Raw genomic sequence first — 24,228 nt, forward strand, 5'->3', positions numbered from 1 at the left:
CCGGCACTGGGTCTCTCCCGGGGAAGGAGACCCCTTTCCCCTGGCGGCAGATGGGCAAACGGGGACTGGATGCCCTTAGGACAGAGGTGGCTGAACTGTGGCCCCGGGCCCCCCTCCTCCCACGTTATGTAGCCCATAGAGACTACAAACCCCAGCACGCGGCCGGGATCCACTGGTGGGCCCATAGGCTCTGGGGTCTGCACCTACTTCTGTGTTACGGGGGGGGGGGGGCTGTTCTCTGTACCAGGCTGCCTTAGCATGTTCGGGGGGGGGGGGGCTGCCAGCTCGATGCCCTGCCTTGGAGAGGGGTCTGTCTCGCTAGCACAGCCCCCCCTTCCCGCCCCCTCGCTGCTGGATTCCTCCTCCCCTCCCCCATGCCCAAGGTGCGGAAAGAGCAGGCGGGGAGCCGGGGTGAGGGGCTCAGTCGATGGGCCGAAACGTGAGCAGAGGCGGCTTCTCCGGCATGAGGATGAACCCGAAGACGGTTTGAATATCGGCCTTGGACACCGTGTCGATCCGGAAGTTCCGCAGGACCTGAAAGGAGACGGGCAGCTAGTCTGAGCCACAGCAGGGCTGGGCTGCGATGTGTGGGGCTGGGAGACCCAGATGCTGCAGGGCGTGGGGCTGGGAGGGGATCGCACAGGGGCATTTACTGGCTCGTTTCTGCTGGTCACTCCTGACTCTGTGTCTGAAAGGGCTACGGGGCCTGCTCGGTCCAGGGCAGATGGAAGAAGAAGAATGCAAGCTCCTAAATAACCTGCCTGAGGGATGAGGAGCAGAGCAGGGGGGAGCCCTGGAATAGGTAAGGGGGCTGCGGGTCAGGACTGAGGCACATAGTGCAGAGTTGAGGGGAGCCCAGGGCTGGGATAGCAGGGGACAGTGGGCTGGGGCTGAGGGACGGTGGCCGAGCTGTGTGGGAAGGTCACAGAGTGACCAATACTTTCTCCTTTTCTTGAAGTACCAACAAACAAGTTGAGCTGTGTAAAGTTTGGCCAACATACAGTGAGAGGCCCCTGAGCTCGGGCCAGCCCCAGGCCTGCCCCCAGGCTCTCCGGCTCTCAGGCCTGCCACCTCTCCCCGACTCACGTGCATGAGGAACAGCATCATTTCGGTCTCTGCCAAGCGGCGGCCGATGCACTGCCGGGCCCCGAAGCCGAAGGCCAGGGCCTTGAAGCTGTTATCCTCCTTGCTCAGCCAGCGCATGGGGTCGTAGCGCTCCGGGTTGCTGAACACCTCCGGGCTCCGGCCCATGGCGTACAGCCCCACCTGGCACAGGGTCTGTGGGGCAGCAGAGGGGAGAGGGTGGCCATTAGGCTCCACCAATCAGATGTAAGCTCGCTTGCATACAGAGAGCTGATTGGTTTATACCTCCGTCATTTCAACAGCTGCTGCTTTGTCCAACAGAAGTCAGGGGGTGACCTCTCCCCCCAGCCCACGCTGACGCAGGCCATGGGCCCTTGTGGCCCTCTGGGGTGGGAGTTCTTTAATGTCCCTGCAATGTATCAGCAAAACCCGAAAACAAAGAGCAGCGGGGGGAGGGGGAGAGGGAGGGGAACTCGCCATGTAGCTGTTGAGGGAGCTTCCCCTCCCTGCCTGTCTCACTCCCCCACAGGGCAAGGAAGGTGGAGGTCAGAAGGCTGCACCCCAAGAGTACTGGCTCCCCTGGCAGAGAGAGCCCCCCACTGACCCCCCCCACAGCCCTTCAGCTTGGCCCCGTCCGCTTCCCCTGTGAAATATTACTCAGGTCCCAAAAAAGTCAAAATTGAGGTTAAACAAATTGGTCAAATGTGAATAGTGGTTTGATCAAAACCCAGGATTTTTTGTGGCAAATCAGGAAAGGGCTCGGTCCCCTGCCGTACCCCATCACACGCTGCGGGGCAGTTCTGGTGCCCTGCCTCCTGTCGCGGCTGGTCCCTGCGGCTTCGGGGGGCAGAGTGAGAAGCCCTCGTGTGCTGGGGCAGTGGTGCAATGCTGTGGATGGGGCCCGCGGTGTGCTGTTCCCTTCCAGACCCCCAACGCTCTACTAAGCACGGAGTAGGAGATCTCGCTTTGTGATCTGCATGGGCGTCTGAGCAGTCAGCCTGACCCCCGGGCCAGTGAGCGTCCCCCCTTCCTGGGGGCACCTCCCGGCTACAGAGAATGGGGGTGGGGGCGGAGGAGCAGGGACTCACCCCAGCCGGCACGCAGTAGTTCTGGAGCACCACGTCTTTGGTTGGGTAGCGCTGCACCGTTATGCCCACAGGGTAGAGCCTGCCAACAGAGCCGCACCGTCAGCTGGCTGCCCCCGTCACCCCCCTCGTCACCATCTAGACAGCTGGCCTGACTCTGCTCAGGCCAAACGGCCCCTGGGGGGAGCCCCATGTCACTGCCGCTGCCCTTCACTCACCCACTGCTGCTGCTTAGCTTTGAACCCCACGGACCCAGCGTTCCCTGCTTCCGGCTGCCCTCCTCATCCCGGATCATCCACCAGCCATCTGTGCCCCACAGTGTCTGCCATGCCCACGCCCTCTTCCCGCTCGTGCCCGGCCAGACCCCACTGCTGTAGGGCCCGCTGGGCTGCGCTGCCCCCCCGAGTCCTACGCCCAGAGAGTCATGTCCCCAGCACTCCCTGGACGGATGCACAGGCACAGGCAGGCGTTTTAGCCCCAGACCCACTGCCTGGCATGATGGAGAAGTTGCCCTTGGAGCCCCAGGCAGCAGAGCCCACCCTCCTTTCCCCATGGGCCCCGGAGGCTGTGCCCTTGGCCCTCACCTCAGTGTCTCCTTGAGGGCGCTTTTGAGCAGGGGCATGGAGTTCAGCACCTTGGAGAGCTCCCGTGGCCCCTGAGACTCGGCCTCGGCGATCTCCCGGCGAATGGCCGTCTGGACGCTGGGGTTGCGGGCCAGCTCGAAGAGGGTGAAGAGCAGGGGCATGGCAGTCTGGGCCAGAGGGGACAGTCAAAGCCGGCCCACCCCTGTGCCTCACCCGGGGGCGCAGCATGATGGGCACAGCCACAGAGGCGTCTCACTGGGGCCTGTGCGGGAGGGTCCCAGTTGTGTTGGCCAACCCAGTGTTATCAGCCACTGAAACATCCCCGGCCTTGTCGGTCTGAGTCATGATCTCGGAGATGCAGCCTCAACCTTCCTCTGCTCTGTCCCCCCGACCCCATTCTCTGCGCTCTAGGCCTGTTCCCCCTGAATCACCCCGCTCCCTCCATGGGGTTCAACCCCCCTTGGTCACAACAGACCCATTCATGTAGGTGCTTCCCCCTGGCCCCTCCGGCTCTTCCCAGAGCATTCTCCAGCATGGCCACCTCCTTGCAGGTTCCAGGTGCCCTGAGTTGGGGGTTGGGGGGGCCTGCAGAGCCCCACCGAGGGGAGCTCTCTGCCTATGCAACCCCCAGACACGCTGTGCCCCTTTGCTGAGTCAGGGCCTGTTTGCTGCCCCCTTAGTCCCTCAGCCGTTCCTGCTCCCTCCCACTGGGGGTCTGGTTCACCCCCCCCCCCCACCATGAGTATTATGCAGGTCTCTGGCCTGAGTCTAGTATTGGTCCCCCAAGCTGGTCTCTGGTTTCTCCAGGCCCCCAGGAGCATTTCTCTGTCCTGTGGATTTAGTCACTGCTGTGCTGCCTGCTCGTGAGGGTCTCTAACCGGCCCAACCCAGGGCTGAGGCCTGCCAAGCCCTCGCCAGGCTGACTGGGAAGGACACCAGGGGCCTCACTAACATGCCGTTCTCTCCCACGAGGAGAGCTCCCAGACCTGAGTGGGGATAAAGCCAACAGGGCCCCGCGGGAATTGAACCGGAGCTAGAGGGAGGACTGGAGACCCAGAGGAGGCAACAAGGAACAAGTTCCTGTCCATAGGTAGGTCAGGAACCTGTCGAGTCCTGTGGCAAGGCGGGAATTCCCCACTCAGCTCCACAGGGACCTTTCCCATCAGGGCCCCAGGCTGGCCCCTGGCTCCTGGCTGGCCCAAGCGGGAGCTGGCTGCAGCTGTGAGCACTGGGACACCCCAGGAGCTGTGAGCCGCTCCGGGAGGATGGGCTGCCCTGCCCGCAATCCCGAACCACGTCAGTGCCAGGGAGCTGGCCTGCGAGACGGGAGGGTGCCGGGTACTCACTGTGTCCACGCCGCCCGCGGTGAACTCAGTGATGTTGGCCTTGATGGAGTCCAGCGGCAGCTCCGCCTGCACGAGCAGCTCCGCCATGATCCCCGAATACTTCCGGGGCTGCCCCAGGCAGAACTCCTGGTAGATGTTCTGGATACACTTATCAGCTGGGGGACGAGCACGGGGCAGTGAGCGACTCCTCCCAGCCGGGGTCATAATCCCCCCTCAGCCCCAGGGCAGGACACAAACCAGAGCCCCAGGCCTAGGCCCAGGGGAGCAGAGCAGGCCGGAACCAGCCTCCGGAGCCTCAGAAACCCTGAGGAAGATGAGGGCTTCCCCCCTTTAGAGAAGGGGAACAGAGGGCAAGTGTCCAGAACCCCACAACTCCAGAGCCCCAGACAGAACCCAGGAGTCCTGGCTCCCAGCCCTCCCCCCAAACAATCTCCCAGAGCCAGGAATGGAACCCAGGAGTCCTGGCTCAAGCTCTGAGGCTCTCCCCACTGGCCATTCTGCCCCAGGAAGGGGGAGGAAGAGTGTGGAGGAGCAAGGGGCCATGGGGAGTTTGCTAGAGGCGGTGACATGCAAGCCCCACGGTACTCCTGCAGCTGCGGGAGTGTGCTTTGGAGACGGGCTTGCAGTTGTTTTGCTGCTGGGAGCTGGTTACGTCTCAGGTGGATGGGCAGACCCGCAAGGAAAAGGGGATTCTTTCATTGCACCAGCGCTGGGCACACTGCCCCAGCCTGGCACTGCGGGGGACGGGGCTGTGTGGCCTGGGGTGCGAGCTCATTGCTAAGAGGCGACATTCCAACCTGTACCGCGTGTGGCTGTCCAGGGAGGGGCCGGGTGTCCCTAAGGGAGCAGCACCTGCTGCAGGGCCCCAAGGCCTGTTGCAGGAGACCCCACGGGGATGCCCCCCTCCTTCGTGCCCTCTGCCCCCGGCTCACCATGCTTGAAGATGGTGTCCCAGGCCTCGATGTGGTCCCTCCACAGCTTGGTGTTGACCCAGCGCATGAGGCCCGGGGGGATGAAGAGCAGCGGCAAGGTGGTCCGCAGCATGGTCTCCACGGCGCTGATAAACCTCTGCGACTCCGCATTGGGGCTTTCCTCCAGCAGCCCTAGCCGCTCCCCGTACAGGGCGTAGCTGCTTGCTGGCCGGAGGGGAGGGGAACCATGAATGGATCAGCATCGCCATGTACAGCTCAGGGGCCGGGGTCAACCTGCCCCCACGCACACAGCAGGGCGGAGCAGAGCCAGGAATCGAACCCAGGTGTCCTGGATGGAGGACTAAGCGCTAGGCCACCCCCTCCTTCCCCCGATTGTCCCTTGGCTCCCCGCCAGCGTGTTCAGGGCCCCTCTACACCAAAACCACCTCAGAGAGCTGCCGGGGGCCGACCTGCCCTGGCTCACAAGGGGGCCGTCGACCATTGTGTCCGTCTGGCTGGGCTGTGGGAGGCAGGCAGGAGGCCAGCCTGCACGGATCGGCAGGGCCGGGGCTGGGGCAGATGAGAGCTCACCCCGACCTTTGCCTGGTGCGGGGGCAGTTTGCTCGGAGTCCCTGGGCCTGGCTTGTCTAAATGGAGTAGGACGTGGGTACGCAGCGCGCCTGGTCCCAGCTTCGTGCCCACCAGGAGCCTGGACCCAGGGACGAGCCAGGCAGAGCCCGGCAGGGGGCACCAGTGGCGACCCCACAGGGGCAGGGCTTTGCATTTCCCACATTGGCCACAGGGCGTCGCTCTGATGCCACGACCCCCAGGGCCATGGGGCGAGGACCTGGAGCCCCGGCATGGGCCGCAGCTCCCCTCGCCCACCTACCTTCCAGGGTGAAGCGGAACAGGTCGCTGTAGAGGTCGATGGTGAGCGAGCGGCGCGTGTTCTTGCTGATGCGCTGGTGCATGAGGGTGACAAAGTCCTGGGCCACTGCGTTGAGGAAGGGCAGGAATTTCCGGGTGCCCGCAGGGCTGATCACCTCCTTGTTGAGGATCAGGCGGTCCGAGCGCCACTCCTCCCCGTTCCTGCGGGCGGGAGAGCCAGCGAGTGACACTGCCCTCTGCTGGGGGCATCAGAACTGCCCAGGGGGTGTGTCATCAGCCCCGCATTGCCCCCAGCCTTGGGAGATTCCTCTTCAGCTCCAGGGGCAGGAGGGGCTGGGGGTGAGCGCCGAGCGCCTGGCCCCCACCATCTGCAGCAAAGGGGCACGCGTGGGAGCACAGTTACTGTCAGAGCCAGGACACGCCGCCTGGCTCCAGGGAGCGGAGCGCCCCCGCATGGCTGCGGCCAGTCACTGGCTCAGTTCTCACCTAAGCAGATCCTAGCTCACGGGCGATGCCCAGGGGGATGAAAGTTCCCCTGGGCCCGGACTACCCCTCCCCTCCCTCTGTCCCCGGCCTCCTCCATACCTCTCCCCCCTGTCCCAGGCCTTGCCCTCCTCTCTGTGTCCTGCACCTCACCCCCACCCCATGCCTCTGACCCCCTCTCCTCTCCCCCTGCCCCAGGCCTTGCCCCTGCCCTCCTCCCTCTGTCCTGCATCTCATGCCCTGCCCCTCCCCCACTCCCTTTCCTCTGCCCCCCAGCCGAGCGGCGGCCCTTACAGCAGGAAGATGCCGCACTTGTGGTTGCGGAGCTGGCGGTGGGCGATCCAGGACTCGATGCCCATGCGCCGCGGGAAGATCCCCTCCGACTGGAAGAGCTGGGCCGCGTCTCGGGGCAGCAGCACGTTGACGCAGTTGTAGGTGCCCACGGTCTCCCTGTGGGAAAGAATCCTGGCCTCAGCTCGGCCCCCGCTGCCCATCCCCCGGCCCAGTGAGCCCAGGCAACGGGGGCTCCGAGGTCGGAGCAGCCTGGGCCCCAGCTGCCCCACCCCCACGAGCAGGGCCTTTGGGATCAGAGAAGGTCATGCAGCCTCTCCCTGGGACCCAGGGGTCTGAGCAGCTCTCCCCAGAGCCAGCTAGGGAGGGTTCTCCCCTCCCTGCTTCAGGGCAGGAGGCCTTCGGGATTCCCACCCCTCTCCCAGCTGCTGGTCCCGCCCCCGCAGGCACCGGGGGGGGGGGGGGTCACTCCCAAAGAGCTGGCAACTGCAGCTAACCCAGCTGCCAGGCCCAGCCCCAGGCTGAGGCCCAGCGCGGGCTCCCCTGGGCTCCGGATCCATCGCTCCAGAGAGTCCCTCTCCCCCCAGGGGCTCAGCATGCTCCCCCGGGGCCAGGCACTGGGTGGGCGCCCGGCTGTGCTGGGCCATGGCCTGGGGAGGGGGCCTCCCCCAGGGTACTTGAGTGGAGCAAGTCAGTGACACGGATTCCCCAAGGCTCTCTGGTGCCAGCAGCTGCTGAGCCAGGCTCGGTGCTGCTGCTTCTCCTGGTAACGGAGCTTCTCCGTGCAGGCGGAGCCTGCGCCATCCAGAGCCCGCGGGCAAGTGCGCTAGAGACAGACAAGCCTCTGCCAGCCCCTAGCACTTCCCAGCCCATCCCTTGCCTCTTCCCAAGCTCCGGGAGTATTGCATAGGGCCAAGGATTCCCGCACTGCTGGGTGCGCTGGTGCGGAAGCTGGGGCCAGCACTCTGCCGCCTGACCCCAGCAGCCAGCTCAGGCCCTGAAGCATGAGAGTTGATTGCCCCCCTCTCTCCAGAGAGGGATGGTTGTGGATTTATCCTTTACAAAATATCCACCAGGGGTGTCTGACTCCCATCTCCTGCTGCAGGGAGTTCCAGGGGTTGGCCCTGCTGGGCATGTCATGCCAGTGGCTCTGAACGGAAGAGGGGCTGGTCCCTCTGGAGGGAAGTGCTGGGACACCTCAGCCGGAGGGGGGTGGGGAAATGCAGCCCTGAACCTGGGGGCACAGATGGGCTGATGGCGCTTCGCCAGCTCCAACGTCACGGATCAGTCCGGCGCCTCCCACCCCAGTGCGCCCCGGCCTCACCCAGCGCCGCTCGGTCCCCGGGGACCGGTCCAGGAGCTGCCGGGTCTGATCCTTCGGCTCCAGGAGCAGCCGCTGCGTTTAGATCCCGGGCAGAGCACCCTAGAGCCCCCCGCAATGGGCTGATCCAGTGGGGCCGGCAGACACCCAGGACGGGGTCTCACCCCCACACTAGCGGGACCAGCCAGCCTGGGGGCCCTACCCGGGCGGGCCCAGGTCCCCCTTCAAGCGGGCAGGGCGCTGCCTGGTGCGGGAGAAACCCGCGATCCCTGAGCAGCCGCCCCGCGCCGGAGAACCCAGGAGTCCGGCGGCCCGCGGGCCGCACCTGTAGATAGGCCCGAGGCGCTGGAAGTTGCGCTGCATGGCCAGGTGGAAGCGCGGGAAGCTGTTACTCCGCCACAGGCGGTACAGGCTGAGCCAGGCGTTGCGGCCGCTGCGAGGGATGGCTTCGTAGGGCAGCGGCTGGGCGGCGGCCGGGGCCGGGGCCGTGGAGCTGCGGGCGGCCCCCGACGGGAGGCAGCGGGAGAGGCGGCGCTGGGCGGGCCGCTTCCAGAGCTGGCTCGGCGGGCCCATGGCCGGGGCGCAGGGAGGGTCCGCGGGGCTCGCTGCGCAGCCAGCGCCCGGCTCGCCCCTTAAATCCCCTGGGACGGGCCCGCCCCGCCCCGCCCCGCAAGGACACGGCGACGCCGAGCGCCCGGAACGGGCTGGACCCGGCCCCGCATCCCCCTTCGCCCCCCCCCCCCCGGGCCCTGCGTCCCTCCTCACCCGGCACCCCCGCCCCCCCATCCCCCTTCGCCCGGCCCCCGCGTCCCTCCTCACCCGGCACCCCCGCCCCCCCATCTCCACTTGCCCGGCCCCCCCCGTGCCCTGCCCGGCCCCCGCGTCCCTCCTCACCCGGCACCCCCGCCCCCCCATCTCCACTTGCCCGGCCCCCCCCGTGCCCTGCCCGGCCCCCGCGTCCCTCCTCACCCGGCACCCCCGCCCCCCCCATCCCCACTCGCCCGGCCCCCCTCGGGCCCTGCTCGGCCCCCCGTATCCTCCCTCGCCCGGGCCCCCCGCCCCTGCCCGTCCCCTGCGTCCCTTCTCACCCGACCCCCCCCGGCCCTGCCCCAGCCCTCCTGAGCCGGCACCCTCTGGGCCCTGCCCGTCCCCGCATCCCTCCTCACTCGGCATCCCCCCGGGGCCCTGCCTGTCCCCACGTCAGTGCCAGCCGCAGGGCAGAGTGCCGGGAACCCGGCACCAGCCCCACATTGGCTGTGAGTTCTGTGTTCGATTTCACCAACCAGTTACCAGGTGTGAGCTCCTCAGCCCCTACAACAGCCTCTCCGGGGAGTCACAGACAGGCCCCGTGGGCGCCCCCATCTGTCCTGCCACCTGTGAGATAGCTGGGCCCTTCCCCCAAGGATACAGCAATAGTCAGGTTACTCCCTGTCCCAAAGGACCTGTCCTCACCCCAGGGCCCCTGCGCTTTAGCTCTCACACCAAAGCCCACGCTTGTAGCCAGCCCTAGAACAAGCTGTCGAAAGCTTTATTACCTGGGAAAGGAAACAGGAGAGTTCTTGACGAGGTGAAGCCGGGAACCACAGAGACACACCGGAGTTACAGTCACAAGTTTCCAAAGGGAATAGATGCGTCTATCACATGCAAGCTCCATACGTCCTGTAGGGCTGACGCAGGCTGAGCACTGGGGATCTCTTGCTTCTGCCTAGAAATCTGCCCCTCCAGAGCCCAAGCAGAGTATAATCATTTCCCTCTGTCTGGGGGTTTTATCCCCCTCCCCCCATGTGCTCTGAGCTGTGAACTCAGCTGATGGGAGGAAACCACTTGCATGACTCAGCTTCATGGGGGGCACAGCAGGTGTCGATGGGCCTTCCCTGTGGGGCAGGATGTGACACCTCCCGCTGGAGCCAGCACTTCACACTGGTTAATGTCTCTCTCCTGCCTGGTGAGTTACACGGTCACAGAAGCTCCCAATCCAACCGCTCAGATGTTCCCTTGCACTAGGGCTGGGGTAGGCAACCTATGGCACGCATGCCAAAGGCGGCACGCAAGTTGATTTTCAGTGGCACTCACACTGCCCGGGTCCTGGCCACCGGTCCGGGGGGCTCTGCATTTTAATTTAATTTTAAATGAAGCTTCTTAAACATTTTAAAAACCTTATTTACTTTACATACAACAATAGTTTAGTTATATATTATAGACTTATAGAAAGAGATCTTCTAAAAACGTTAACATGTATTACTGGCACACGAAACCTTAAATCAGAGTGAATAAATGAAGACTCGGCACACCACTTCTGAAAGGTTGCCGACCCCTGCACTAGGGGATACAGACGTGATACGTGAGATTGATGCCGGCGGCAGCTCACCACCGTTCCATACAGTCTAAACACGACCCACATGCGTAACATCCTGACCCCCGTCTGAGCAATACTAACACTTGGGGGGCCAGGCCGATTCCAGTGACATATTTGTCGGGGTTCCCTTGAGACAAGGGGACCTTGGCTTGAGCTGGGGCCTGGTCTGCTAGCCTCACAAGAGGTACAGAGAAAGGCAACATGATGATGAGGGGGATGGAACAGCTGCCATTTGAGGAAAAATTAAAAGGACTTGGACTGTTCAACTTGGAAAAGAGACGACTAAGGGGGGATATGACAGAGGTCTAGGAAATCACGGCTGGTGTGAAGAAAGCGAATAGGGAAATGTTATTTATCCCTTCTCATAACACAAGAACTAGGGGTCACCCAATGAAATGAACAGGCAGCAGGTTTAAAACAAACATAAGGAAGTATTTCTTCACACAACGCACAGTCAACCTGTGGAACTCATTGGCAAGGGATGTTGTGAGGCTGATGGTATAACAGGGTTCAGAAAAGAGCTAGATCCATCAATGGCTATTAGCCAGGATGGGCAGGGATGGTGTCCCCAGCCTCTGTTTGCCAGAAGCTGGGAATGGGCGACAGGGGATGGATCACTTGATGATTCCCTGTTCTGTTCATTCCCTCTGGCATTGGCCAGTGTTGGAAGACAGGATACTGGGCTAGATGGGCTTGGTGAGGGGGAGGGAGCTGAGGGTTGAGATAACTATAAATATATGGAAATATGCCTATCTCATAGAACTGGAAGGGACCCTGAAAGGTCATCGAGTCCAGCCCCCTGCCTTCACCAGCAGGACCAAGTACTGATTTTGCCCCAGATCCCTAAGTGGCCCCCTCAAGGATTGAGCTCACAACCCTGGGTTTAGCAGGCCAATGCTCAAACCACTGAGCTGTCCCTTCCCCCTAAAGCACCAGCAGAGCTCTAACAATGAGGAGTCCTTGTGGCACCTCAGTGACTAACATTTATTTGGGCATAAGCTTTCGTGGGCTAAAACCCATGCATCTGATGAAGTGGGCTGTAGCCCACGAAAGCTTATGCCCAAATAAATGTGTTAGTCTCTGAGGTGCCACAAGGACTCCTCCTTGTTTTTGCTGATACAGACTAACACGGCTGCCCTTCTGAAACCAGCAGAGCTCTGTTTGTGTGTGTGTGTGGGGGGGGGAGCTGAGGGCTGGGATGGCTGGGGCTGCAGGTCGAGGATGAGGGGCACCAGCAGAGCTCTGTTTGTGTGTGGGGGGGGGGGAGCTGAGGGCTGGGATGGCTGGGGCTGCAGGTCAAGGATGAGGGGCACCAGCAGAGCTCTGTTTGTGTGTGTGGGGGGGGGAGCTGAGGGCTGGGATGGCTGGGGCTGCAGGTCGAGGATGAGGGGCACCAGCAGAGCTCTGTTTGTGTGTGTGTGGGGGGGGAGCTGAGGGCTGGGATGGCTGGGGCTGCAGGTCGAGGATGAGGGGCACCCGCAGAGCTCTGTTTGTGTGTGGGGGGGGGGAGCTGAGGGCTGGGATGGCTGGGGCTGCAGGTCGAGGATGAGGGGCACCAGCAGAGCTCTGTTTGTGTGTGTGGGGGGGGAGCTGAGGGCTGGGATGGCTGGGGCTGCAGGTCGAGGATGAGGGGCACCAGCAGAGCTCTGTTTGTGTGTGTGTGGGGGGGAGCTGAGGGCTGGGATGGCTGGGGCTGCAGGTCGAGGATGAGGGGCACCAGCAGAGCTCTGTTTGTGTGTGGGGGGGGGGAGCTGAGGGCTGGGATGGCTGGGGCTGCAGGTCGAGGATGAGGGGCACCAGCAGAGCTCTGTTTGTGTGTGTGTGTGTGGGGGGGAGCTGAGGGCTGGGATGGCTGGGGCTGCAGGTCGAGGATGAGGGGCACCAGCAGAGCTCTGTTTGTGTGTGGGGGGGGGGGAGCTGAGGGCTGGGATGGCTGGGGCTGCAGGTCAAGGATGAGGGGCACCAGCAGAGCTCTGTTTGTGTGTGTGGGGGGGGGAGCTGAGGGCTGGGATGGCTGGGGCTGCAGGTCGAGGATGAGGGGCACCAGCAGAGCTCTGTTTGTGTGTGTGTGGGGGGGGAGCTGAGGGCTGGGATGGCTGGGGCTGCAGGTCGAGGATGAGGGGCACCCGCAGAGCTCTGTTTGTGTGTGTGGGGGGGGAGCTGAGGGCTGGGATGGCTGGGGCTGCAGGTCGAGGATGAGGGGCACCAGCAGAGCTCTGTTTGTGTGTGTGGGGGGGGAGCTGAGGGCTGGGATGGCTGGGGCTGCAGGTCGAGGATGAGGGGCACCAGCAGAGCTCTGTTTGTGTGTGTGGGGGGGGGGAGCTGAGGGCTGGGATGGCTGGGGCTGCAGGTCGAGGATGAGGGGCACCAGCAGAGCTCTGTTTGTGTGTGTGTGGGGGGAGCTGAGGGCTGGGATGGCTGGGGCTGCAGGTCGAGGATGAGGGGCACCCGCAGAGCTCTGTTTGTGTGTGTGGGGGGGGGAGCTGAGGGCTGGGATGGCTGGGGCTGCAGGTCGAGGATGAGGGGCACCAGCAGAGCTCTGTTTGTGTGTGGGGGGGGGGAGCTGAGGGCTGGGATGGCTGGGGCTGCAGGTCGAGGATGAGGGGCACCAGCAGAGCTCTGTTTGTGTGTGTGTGTGGGGGGGGGAGCTGAGGGCTGGGATGGCTGGGGCTGCAGGTCGAGGATGAGGGGCACCAGCAGAGCTCTGTTTGTGTGTGTGTGTGGGGGGGGGAGCTGAGGGCTGGGATGGCTGGGGCTGCAGGTCGAGGATGAGGGGCACCCGCAGAGCTGCATGTGAAGCCCGCACAGCCCCTCCCACACTTTGCCTGGCTCTAAGCCCTGCTGTTAATCCCTCATTTTCATGAGTGCTAAAAATACCCTGCACGCCGGGCAGAGCAGGGAAAGCGCAAGGTCTTGGGACTGGCTCCCTCTGATCTATTCATAGCGCAGCCCCCACCGCCCCCCCAGCGATGTTCCTCTCCACAGCAGGGTCAAGAGAAAGGGCAGGTGCTGGGTGCTCTCCCTGCCAGCCCTGGCGGGGTGCAGAGGGGAGTGTGAGCAGAGCAGTGCATTGTGGGTTAGCCCCCCCACGGAAGGGGTCTCCCCCATGGCATCGGGGGGCTCACCCACAGAGTCTGCAGGAGCCATCGCCTCACAGGTTCGCAAGTGTCTGATACGGAGGGTTCTGCCTGCTCCCCACGACACTGCCGCGGCCCGGCAGCCTCTGACAGCAGGAGAAGCTGGTAAAGGAGCCGTGGGGCCTGGCCTGAGCAGGCAGCAGCCCCTGGCACCTGCCCAGCGTATCCCTGGTCCTCCCAGGGCTCCCGACTGAGAGATGAACTGATGGGACGTGGACGCTGCACCCCTGGATAGCGACATCCACTGTCGCATGGCGGGCGGGGATCGAACCAGGTGCTCCAGTAGCGCCGCCAGCCCCAGCGACAGGACTGGCCCCTCCAGGGAAAGCCAGCAGCTGCCTGCTCCCATGCTGGGGGCGTTACACTGCACAGCCTGGGGTCGTGCCGCACACACAACCTGCTTCCTGGGGCTGAGATTCTGGGGCAAGGTTAACACTGCCTGGCCTCCCACAGCACCCGTCCCTCTGTCCCCCAACCCACCCGTCCCCCCGTCCCTCCATCCCCCAACCCACCCATCCCTCCGTCCCCCCAACGCACCCATCCCCCAACCCACCCATCCCTCCATCCCCCAACGCACCCATCCCCCAACCCACCCATCCCTCCATCCTTCCACAGCACCCGTCCCTCCGTCCCCCCAACGCACCTGTCCCTCCGTCCCCCAACCCACCCGTCCCTCCGTCCTCCCACAGCACCCGTCCCTCTATCCCCCCAACCCACCCGTCCCTCCGTCCCCCCAATGCACCCATCCCCCAACCCACCCATCCCTCCATCCTCCCACAGCACCCATCCCTCCATCCCCCAACCCACCCGTCCCTCCATCCTCCCACAGCACCCGTCCCTCCGTCCCCCAACCCACCCATCCCCCTGTCCCTCCATCCCCCAATGCCCCTGTCCCTCTGTTCCCCAACCCACCTGTTATCGAAATGTAACTTAGGGCTTTTTTGCACGCTATGGCTTTTACCCTGAGGAATTATGAACGAGAGGCTTAGTTTTGCCCACACTTTTAACACCCAAGTGTACCAGATAGAAATTTATTAACTGGTTAACCAGAACAGAACCAGAACCAGAGTTAGATAGTGGTTTTTATTCTATTAGGGCTCACCTTATTGGAGCACGAACCCCAGGGGCTGCGGTGAAGCAGAGAAAAGGGGCTAAACACCCCGTTGGCGCCGTTTTTAGTTTGCCGCAGCCGTTTGGAGTTTAATATTTGAGCTAGGAGGGTCCCATCTGGGTCGCCAGAAACTGTCACCGAACTGTCAGGTTTGCCTAGCTGAGCGCCAGTAACAGCCAGATAGGGATAAGGAAGAGTTGCTTTATTTTGCAGAAAAAAGGAGAGCTTTGCACCTTGGTACAAAAACTTTGTTTTATACAAATTTTACAGATCTTTTATACACACTTAGACAAAGACTTTTGCCGTGTTAACACTTAATTGGTGGTTGCCAGACCCTGTACTTTTGCTATTTGGTTAGTGAAAACCGGTTTGGAGCTGGTTTGCTTTGCCTTAAGGCAGGGAAGACAAAATAGTTTAAAAGTTTAGGCTAGCTGTGTACGTAAGGCGCCTGCTACCCCTAATGGCCGTTGGTAGCCATAACGGCTGCTAAATTGTAAAAAAAAAAAAGACGGGGGGGGGGGATTACTATTCACTTTTACACACCCGTCACTCCATCCAGGACTGTCATTAAAACCCCACAGGTGTGCAAGGCAGTTTGCAGGCAAGTCCAGGTGAATGGCCCTGCCCCAGGCTGCTGCAGGCCAAGAGGTGTCCCCAGCTCCCACTGCCTCCCAGAGACAGTAAAGGGCGGGGATGGTACCCCAAGCGCTCGCTCCAGACTCAGTCGATGAGCCGGTAACACCGCGTGTCACTGCAGGTCACAGAGCTGGTGTGCGCAGCCGTGAATTGGGTCATCCCAGCACAGGAGCCATCCTCCCTTGGCATTGCATGGCACTGCGGCTTTTCCACCCTGGCATATGGGGGGTGAGCCTGGGGCGGCCCTGTGCCCGCCAGTCCCCAGCTCCCACCTGGCCTTCCAGGCTGTTGGCTGCTGGTGTCAATTCCAACGGCCCCCAGGCAGCTTGAACGAAGTCGGGGACCAGCCTGGCACAAGCCGCCCGGAATCGGGGGCCCCCTGGCCCTGAGCTGTGCTGTGTGCTCCTGGTATTGCCGAGGTCCTGCCGCCACAGGGGAGAGCCAGGTTATCAGTGGTGATTTCCCACTGGCTTTGATCATAGGGTCTCACCCTCGCCTGCGCCTCTGAGAGGGAGTTGGGGCCTCCTGGCAGCATGAGAAAGGTGTTTTAGGGGAGATTGGGGAGGCAGGAGCCAGACCTCTCTCTGTCTCAGCATCGTGCAGGGCCCAGCCAGGGTGTCCCCAGGCCCGGCAGGCTCCCGGCTCTGGCCCGTAGGGCACAGCCTCTTTGCCTGTCCCCGTTGTTCTGCTGTGGCCTCAGCAGCTGCTCTCTCCCCACCAGCAGGGGGAGGCGGGGTGCTCTCTGGGATGCACGGGGCACTGCCCTCTCTGGAGCAGCTGCTCGGCGTGGGGGAGGGGAGGCAGAGGGTAATCGGACTGACGGGAGCCTTGCAATCGGCCAGACCAGGACGCAAATATTTAACCCCCAGAAAGCTGGAGATCCCCGCTCCCTGGCTTATGGGACATGGAGTCCTGGACTTGGGGGGCAAACAGGCCTTTAAATAGCCCCTGGTCTGGGCTGGCTTCGGCCCCACGCTGGGTCACTATAATACACAGCCCGTGGCTGGGGCGGACACGTGTCGTGCCGCGCATCTCCCAAAGGCCATCGAGAGCTCTCTGGTGGGGGCGGGGGGGGGCGAACGGGTCCTGGGGCCCAGCAGAGTGGGACGCCGGCTGTGGGAGCCGCCAGGGAGGCCAGCAGCATTGAGCGGGTCCTGGCGTCACCGAGCACTCAGATGTTTCAAGGCCCTGTCAGAGACGCAGCCAAGGAAAGCAGGTTGCAGCTGCGAGGGACGATGCCCTGAGATAAGGGCTCTAAATATACCAGGCCGTGGGGGGACAGTGGTGGCCTGCCAGGCCTGGCTGCTGTCTGGTGCCCGTTCAGCCAGGCCTTGGGCACCCATGTCACCTCCACAGGCTGGCCAAGAAATGAACCCTGGTGTGATGGAAATACCATGTGGCCTGCATGGCTGCTTCCACTAGCCACGGCACCAGGCTGGCCAGCACCCTCTGCCAGCCGGGCACCACACGGGCAGGGAATCCAGTCTGCCAGCCGGGCGCCACACGAGCAGGGAATCCAGTCTGCCAGCCGGGCGCCACACGGGCAGGGAATCTCTGCCAGCCGGGCGCCACACGAGCAGTGAATCCAGTCTGCCAGCCAGGCGCCACACGGGCAGGGAATCCAGTCTGCCAGCCGGGCGCCACACGGGCAGCAAATCCAGTCTGCCAGCCGGGCGCCACACGGGCAGGGAATCTCTGCCAGCCGGGTGCCACACGGGCAGGGAATCCAGTCTGCCAGCCGGGCGCCACACGGGCAGGGTATCTCTGCCAGCCGGGCGCCACACGGGCAGGGAATCCAGTCTGCCAGCCGGGCGCCACACGGGCAGGGAATCTCTGCCAGCCAGGCGCCACACGGGCAGGGAATCCAGTCTGCCAGCCGGGCGCCACACGGGCAGGGTATCTCTGCCAGCCGGGCGCCACACGGGCAGGGAATCCAGTCTGCCAGCCGGGCGCCACACGGGCAGTGAATCCAGTCTGCCAGCCGGGCGCCACATGGGCAGGGAATCCAGTCTGCCAGCCGGGCACCACACGGGCAGGGAATCTCTGCCAGCCGGGCGCCACACGGGCAGGGAATCCAGTCTGCCAGCCGGGCTGCGGAGGAGCATGGGCAGGAGGCAGATGCTCAGTGCAATGGACTTAGTTCTCCACAGGGAGAGAACATAAGACAGAGGCTGTAAAAACAGAGTCAGTTCAGAGTTTAATATCCAGCAGACTGCTCACATAAGAACGGCCAGACTGGGTCAGACCAAGGGTCCAGCCAGCCCAGTGTCCTGTCTGCCGACAGTGGCCAGTGCCAGGTGCCCAGAGGGGATCCTCCCTCTCTCCCTCCCTCCGTCCCCACAGCGCACCCGTCCCTCCATCCCCCCAATGCACCCCTCTGTGAGGTTATTGAGAGGGAAATCATGACAACGCTACACCCACAAAGTGGCACATAGCTGGTGAGTCGCCGTTACAGGTGCAGCCTGGGGGTGTGTGGTACCTCTTGGGGTGTCTAGTATAGCTGGGGTGTGTGTGGTACCGCCTGCGAGTGTCTGGTATCTCCAGGTGGTTTTTGGTACAGCCTGAGATGCTGGTACAGCCTCGGAGTGTGTGGCACAGCCTGCGGTGTATGGTATAGCCTAGGGGTGCCTGATACGGCCTGCGGGTGCCTGGCACAGCCCGCAGGTGCGTGGTACAGTCTGCTGGTGCATGGCACAGTCTGTAGGTATCTGGTACAGCCTGGGGGTGCGTGGTACAGTCTGCGGGTACCTGGCACAGTCTACAGGTATCTGGTACAGCCTGGGGGTGCGTGGTACAGTCTGCTGGTGCGTGGCACAGTCTGCAGGTATCTGGTACAGTCTGCGGGTGCCTGGCACACTCTGCGGGTGCGTGGCACAGTCTACAGGTATCTGGTACAGCCTGGGGGTGCATGGCACAGCCTGGGGGTGCGTGGTACAATCTGCGGGTGCCTGGCACAACCTGTGGGTGTGTGGTACAGTCTGCGGGTGCCTGGCACAGCCTGGGGGTGCCTGGCACAGCCTGGGGGTGCGTGGCACAGCCCGCGGGTGCATGGTACAGTCTGCAGGTATCTGGTACAGCTGGGGGTTCCTCGTACAGGCTGGGGGTGGGGGAGCATGGCACAGCCAGCAGGGTCTAGGGGATCTGTGCGCTCAGGCCCAGCCCAAGTGACGCAGGCAGGCGCCAGGCCTGCTGGGGGTGGCATTTTAGGTGACCAGGCATTGTCCAGAATTAAGGCAGGACCCCAGATGGTGACTGATGGCCAGACCCCATGACTGCTTCCCCTCCACTGTCGCCTCTCTGCTGGTGGCACCACGGGCTCTGGATAAGAGTGCAACGTGTCACTGGGCATCAGCAGCATTACTCCGGCCTCAGCACCCACGGCATTTCCTCCCCACCCCTGCAGGATGCAGCTGCCCCTCCCTCCCCCCGTGACCATGTCCTCTCATTCTCCTTTGTAGCCGCCATTCCCCTGGCCCTCAGCTCCAGCCTGCAATCTGGTCACCACCGGATTGTGGTGAGTTATAAACAACATGCAATGTAATTCTTCTGCTTTGCTCTGCGCTGATTGTGACGACATGGGGGAGTTTCTTGTTTTCCTTGTTTCCTATGGGGATTCACTTGGTTTTCCTATGGTTTGCATGCAGAGGGGGTGGGACTCAGTGTCCCTGGGTGTTACGGGTTTTACAAGGTGATGGCCGAGGGAGTTTGTGGTTACCAGCGGCGGCTCCAGGCACCAGTGCTCCGAAGGCGGCAGACAGGCCGCCTTCGGTGACACGCCTGCGCGCGGTCCGCCGGTCCCGCGGATTCGGCGGCAATTTGAAGACGGGTACGCCGAATCCACGGGACCGGGGACCTCCCGCAGGCGTGCCACCAAAGGCCACCTGACCGCCGTGCTTGGGGTGGCAAAAAAGCTAGAGCCGCCCCTGGTGGTTACAGAGGACCGGCGAGGGAACTTGGGACCCCAGCCGATGGCCTGGAGGATGGACACCTCAGTGACTGGTGACCTGACAACCCGGAGGCCCAGCTCAGGAGTCACAGCTGGTTCTGGCCAGTGGGAGGACAATGGGCTGCGGGGAGAGGACCCCTGTGACCTAACCAGCCGGTTCCAGCCAGAGGGGACCAGAGGACAGAAGAGAGGAGAGGAGGCCCAGGTGACCCGGTTTACGACCCTGTTTACCTGGAGAGAAGACAATGGACAGAGGCGGGGCTTGGGGCTGGTGATATCAGATGCCCAGCTGGGAAGCAGGGGGGCTCGGGGCTGGAGCGGGGGAGCAGGCAGAGCCCACCTGGATGCAGAGAGACTGGGATGTGCTGGGCTGAGGGAGGCCAGGCCTGAGTCCCTGAGAGTTTCCTGTGCTGTGTTCAATGCTCAGTAAACCCTCCTGCTTTATGCTGGCTGAGAGTCACTCTGGTCTAGAGAACAGGGGGCATTAACAGGGGTGGAGGCCCCGGGGGTCCAGAGTGAGGGGACTCCCTGAGGGGGCCCACGGCAGACACAGATGTGCTAAGGCTCAGAGAGGTGCAGCTCCAGGAGGTGGAGGGGCCTGACCCTGAGAGAGAGTGGACCCCCGAGAAGGGCTGTCGCACTGAAAGAGGCACCCCCCCACGGACCGCACGGGGCCAAGAGTGGGCACGATCTGTGCATCCGTGACACTGATACAGCCTCAGCTGGAGGATTGTGTCCAGTTCTGGGTGCCACGTTTCAGGAAAAATGTGGACAAATTGGAGAAAGTCCAGAGAAGAGCAACAAAAATGAGTAAAGGTCTAGAAAACATGCCCTCTGAGAGAAGATTAAAAATATTGGGTTTGTTTAGTCTGGAGAAGAGAAGAGAAGAGAAGAGAAGAGAAGAGAAGAGAAGAGAAGAGAAGAGAAGAGAAGAGAAGAGAAGAGAAGAGAAGACGTGATAACAGTTTTCAAGTACATAAAAGGTTGTTACAAGGAGGAGGGATAAAAATTGTTCTTCTTAACCTCTGAGGATAGGACAAGAAGCAATGGGCTTAAATTGCAGCAAGGGAGGTTTAGGTTGGACATTAGGAAAAACTTCCTGACTGTCAGGGTGGTTAAGCACTGGAATAAATTGCCTAGGGAGGTTGTGGAATCTCCATCATTGGAGATGTTTAAGAGCAGGTTGGACGAACACCTGTCAGGGATGGGCTAGATAATAAGAACATAAGAACGGCCAGACTGGGTCAGACCAAAGGTCCATCTAGCCCAGTATCCTGTCTGCCGACAATGGCCAATGCCAGGCGCCCCAGAGGGAATGAACAGAACAAGGAATCATCAAGTGATCCATCCCCTGTCGCCCATTCCCAGGTTTGGGCAAACAGAGACTAGGGACACCATCCGTGCTCATCCTGGTTAATAGCCATCGATGGACCTATCCCCTGTGAACTTCTCTAGCTCTTTGTTGAGATACTTGGTCCTGCTCTGCACGACTAGCTCATGACATGGCTGGGGGCTCCCCAAGACACTGCCAGCTCCAGGGCCGCCCAGAGGATTCAGGGGGCCTGGGGCAAAGCGGGGGAGCTGCGGCACTTATATTCACCTGGCGACGGTCCGGGTCTTCGGCGGCATTTCGGCGGCGGGGGGCCCTTCAGTTACTCCGCGTCTTTGGCAGCACTGAAGGGCCCCCCTCCCCCCCCCGCTGCCGAAATGCAGCCGAAGACCTGGACCGCCACCGGGCCAGGGCTCGCAGGGCCCCTGCGGGGCCCGGGGCAAATTGCCCCACTTGCCCCCCCCCCCCCCCCCGGGCAGCCCTGGCCAGCTCTTGCCCTGCTCCTCCAGCCACCCCTAGATCTGTCCTTGCTGCTGTGTGTCTGAGCGTGAGTCTGGGAGTGTGTCAGCGTGAGTCCGTGCTGCTGGGTGTGCAGACAAGGCCGGGTGTGCCCACAGACTTCTGTGTGTTGTGTGTGTGTGTGCCCTGTGTATGTACGCATGTGCTGTGTGTGTGTTCCCTCTGTGTTTGTGTGTGCACATGCTCTGTGTGTGTGCGCTCTGTGTGTGCACTCTGTATGTGTGCATGCAGGTGCTCTGTGTGTGTGTTCTCTGTGTGTGCGCTCTGAGTGTGCACGTGCATGTGATCTGGGTGTGCTCTGGGTGTGTGTGAGTGTGAGTGCACGCGTGCGCTGTGTGTGTGTCCGTGGTGTACATGTGAAGTGTGCCCTGTGTGTGCACTCTGTGTGTGTCTGACGGCTGTGTTGACACCTCCTCCCACCCCCCGGCCCAGCAGCCCCCGCTCCGCCGGGGAAGCCCCGAACCCCGCAGTCACCGGCCGCCTCCATCGCGGACACTGGCCCCCTCTGGCGGCCGGCTCTGTAACTACAGCTCCACACTACCGACCTTGACAAGCGCCGGGAGGCTGGCGAGGGGCAGGGGAAGGGGCCGGGAGAGCCGGGGCCCGGGGGCGTTGGACCGGCCGGAGGGCGCTGGGGAACCCGCCCCACACAGCTCCAAATGCCCCTCAATCCGCACCCTCAGCCCCCTAGCCCAGCCCTGGGCTCCCCCCTGCTCTGCCGGTGCCTCTCAACCCTGACCCTCAGCCCCCTGCTACCCCAGCCCTGGGCTCCCCTCACCCCCTGCTCTGCCGGTGACCTTTGGCCCTGACCCACAGCTCGCTGCTCCCCCCACCCCGAGCTCCGCAGTGCCTTTGGCTCCCCGACACACTGCACAGGCTACACAAGCCATTCAGAGCTTTCTCCGCCTGCCCTGAGCTCAGCTCTCCGAGCTCGGCCATCTCTGCCCTAGAAACACACCTGAGCTGCAACACGAATGCTCGTGCCAGAGTCACTGGTGGGGAGACAGGCCTATGGGACTTTGTGCTGGGTTATGGAACGTGGTCCAGGTGCCGTCTACACTACAAGCTGCAACTGTGTTGTGACCAGCACCCCTGATCCAGCTGTATCTGCAGAGCAGATGGGGCCATTGTCCAGTTTGTAATGAGGAGGGACTTCAAGCCCTTGTGGGGTCCTGCTGGCCTCGCTCCCCCTTGCTCTTGTGCACACACAGACACATACATGCCCACATGGCCATGGCCACACACGTGTGTGCAGACACACGTAAATGCTCACACCACAATTGCCAACTTTCATGCGGGAAATTAGCTCCCGACTTTAACAATCAGCCAAAAATCAAGCTAGTCCCATTTCAAAACAAGCCCAAACAAGCCAGTCCCAGTCCCTACGAACCCCGACGCTCTGCGTGGCTAGATCCCCCCGGCGTGCAGTCTGGGACTGGGGTGGGCCCGCTGTGCACCCCGACTCTCTCCCCCCTTGCCCCTGCTTGCCCCCCCGTGCCCCCCTCTGCTCCTGCTTGCCGGGAGCTGATCAAAAAAAAGAAGCAACAAGCTACCACAAGCAGCAAGCTGGCTCCAGGCACCAGACGAGAAAGCACGTGCCTGGGGCGGCACATTGTAAGGGGCGGCATTCTGGCCAATTTTGGGGCGGCCAGCCCAGCCCTGCAGGGGCACGAACTAGAGATCCCCGCCGCTCACCGTGCCGCTGGGCTCCCCGGGACGCGCCACTCCCCGCCGCCTGCACCGGCCTCCGCCTCCCGCGCCGCTCTGAGCCCGGCCCGGCAGCACCTCCTGCAGCCCCCGGGGGCTCCGCCTGCCTGGCTGGGAGAGGCACCCCAAGGCCAGAGGGCTGCCCACGGGCGGAGGGAGCGGGCGAGTGCCGCTCTTCACCCCCCTGCAAGCTGCCTTGATCGCCCTCCATGCGCTCCCTGCGGCTGCCTTTTTTTTAATTTTTGCCTGGGACGGCAAAAAAGCTAGAGCCGGCCCGGGTCATTGTGCCCCCCCCCCCAGCTATGGCCGTTCGGGAGCCCCCTGGCTGCTGGGGGCCATTGGGGGACAAGGACTGAATAGGCCTGAGCAGCAGCACTCACCCCTAGACACCCCACCCCTGCAGGCAGTGTGTGTGTGTGTGTGTGTGTGTGTGACGGTCTGCGGGGTGGCCAGCCAGCACCAGGCAGGTTCATACACCTGACGGCTCCGGCCACATCCTGAGGCCCCGGCTCAGGTCCCTGCAGAGCTGGGCTGGCCGGAGAGGCAGCCAGGAGATTATGGGTACCGGGGCCTAAGCTGGTTAATAAGTGTCTGTGGCTGATGCAAAGTGAGAAGGGTTAATCCTGTTTCCTGATTAGCGCAGACAGCCCCAGCTGGAAGCCCTGCCCTGCACCCAGGCGCCGGCTCAGACACAGACACGGGTGAGCGGGGGCACTGGGGGGGCTGGACAAGGAGGGTGTCTCCAGTCCCAGCCCCTGGAGGTGCCCTCACCCATCTCCCCCTCTGCCCAGCCTGGGTGAGTTTAAAGGCTCTGGCTGGAGGGAAGGCCCCAGAGGAGCCTGGGTAACGGAGCTGATTTGTCATGCAACAGGCCGTGAGCCACGGGGAGCATCCAGGAAGCAATAGGAGGGGGCGAAGTCAGGGCTTAATTTGTACTGAAAGCAGAGCCGGGCTCACGCAGTCTTTATACTTTCATAACTGACGTGGCAAACCCAGCGGTGCCGGGCTCTGAACTGCCAGGCCCGGAGGTGCCGGGGCTCTGAACTGCCAGGCCCAGAGGTGCCGGGCTCTGAACTGCCAGGCCCAGAGGTGCCGGGCTCTGAACTGCCAGGCCCAGAGGTGCCGGGGCTCTGAACTGCCAGGCCCAGAGGTGCTGGGGCTCTGAACTGCCAGGCCCGAAGGTGCCGGGGCTACGAACTGCCAGGCCCAGAGGTGCCGGGGCTCTGAACTGCCAGGCCCAGAGGTGCTGGGGCTAGGAACTGCCAGGCCCAGAGGTGCTGGGGCTAGGAACTGCCAGGCCCAGAGGTGCCGGGCTCTGAACTGCCAGGCCCGGAGGTGCCGGGGTTCTGAACTGCCAGGCCCGGAGGTGCCGGGCTCTGAACTGCCAGGCCCGGAGGTGCCGGGGCTCTGAACCACCAGGGCCAGAGGCGCCAGGGCTATGAACGGCCAAGCCCAGAGGTGTCTGGGGTCGGCCCTGACAAGCCCTGGCACAAA

General features: G+C 62.8%; 1 protein-coding gene across 1 annotated transcript; it reads right to left on the bottom strand.

Moving 5' to 3' along the window:
* Positions 1-420: 420 nt before the first annotated feature.
* Positions 421-8,565, bottom strand: LOC135874514 (cytochrome P450 11B, mitochondrial-like). The gene is made up of 9 exons (XM_065399361.1): positions 8,318-8,565; positions 6,675-6,830; positions 5,899-6,098; positions 5,031-5,234; positions 4,099-4,253; positions 2,753-2,919; positions 2,172-2,250; positions 1,087-1,278; positions 421-534 (listed from the first exon to the last, which is right to left on the bottom strand). The coding sequence occupies exons 1-9, from the start codon at positions 8,563-8,565 to the stop codon at positions 421-423; spliced, it is 1,515 nt and encodes a 504-aa protein (XP_065255433.1).
* Positions 8,566-24,228: the final 15,663 nt, after the last annotated feature.

Source organism: Emys orbicularis, chromosome 2 (assembly GCF_028017835.1).
Source record: "Emys orbicularis isolate rEmyOrb1 chromosome 2, rEmyOrb1.hap1, whole genome shotgun sequence".
Classification (NCBI taxonomy): Eukaryota; Metazoa; Chordata; order Testudines; family Emydidae; genus Emys; species Emys orbicularis.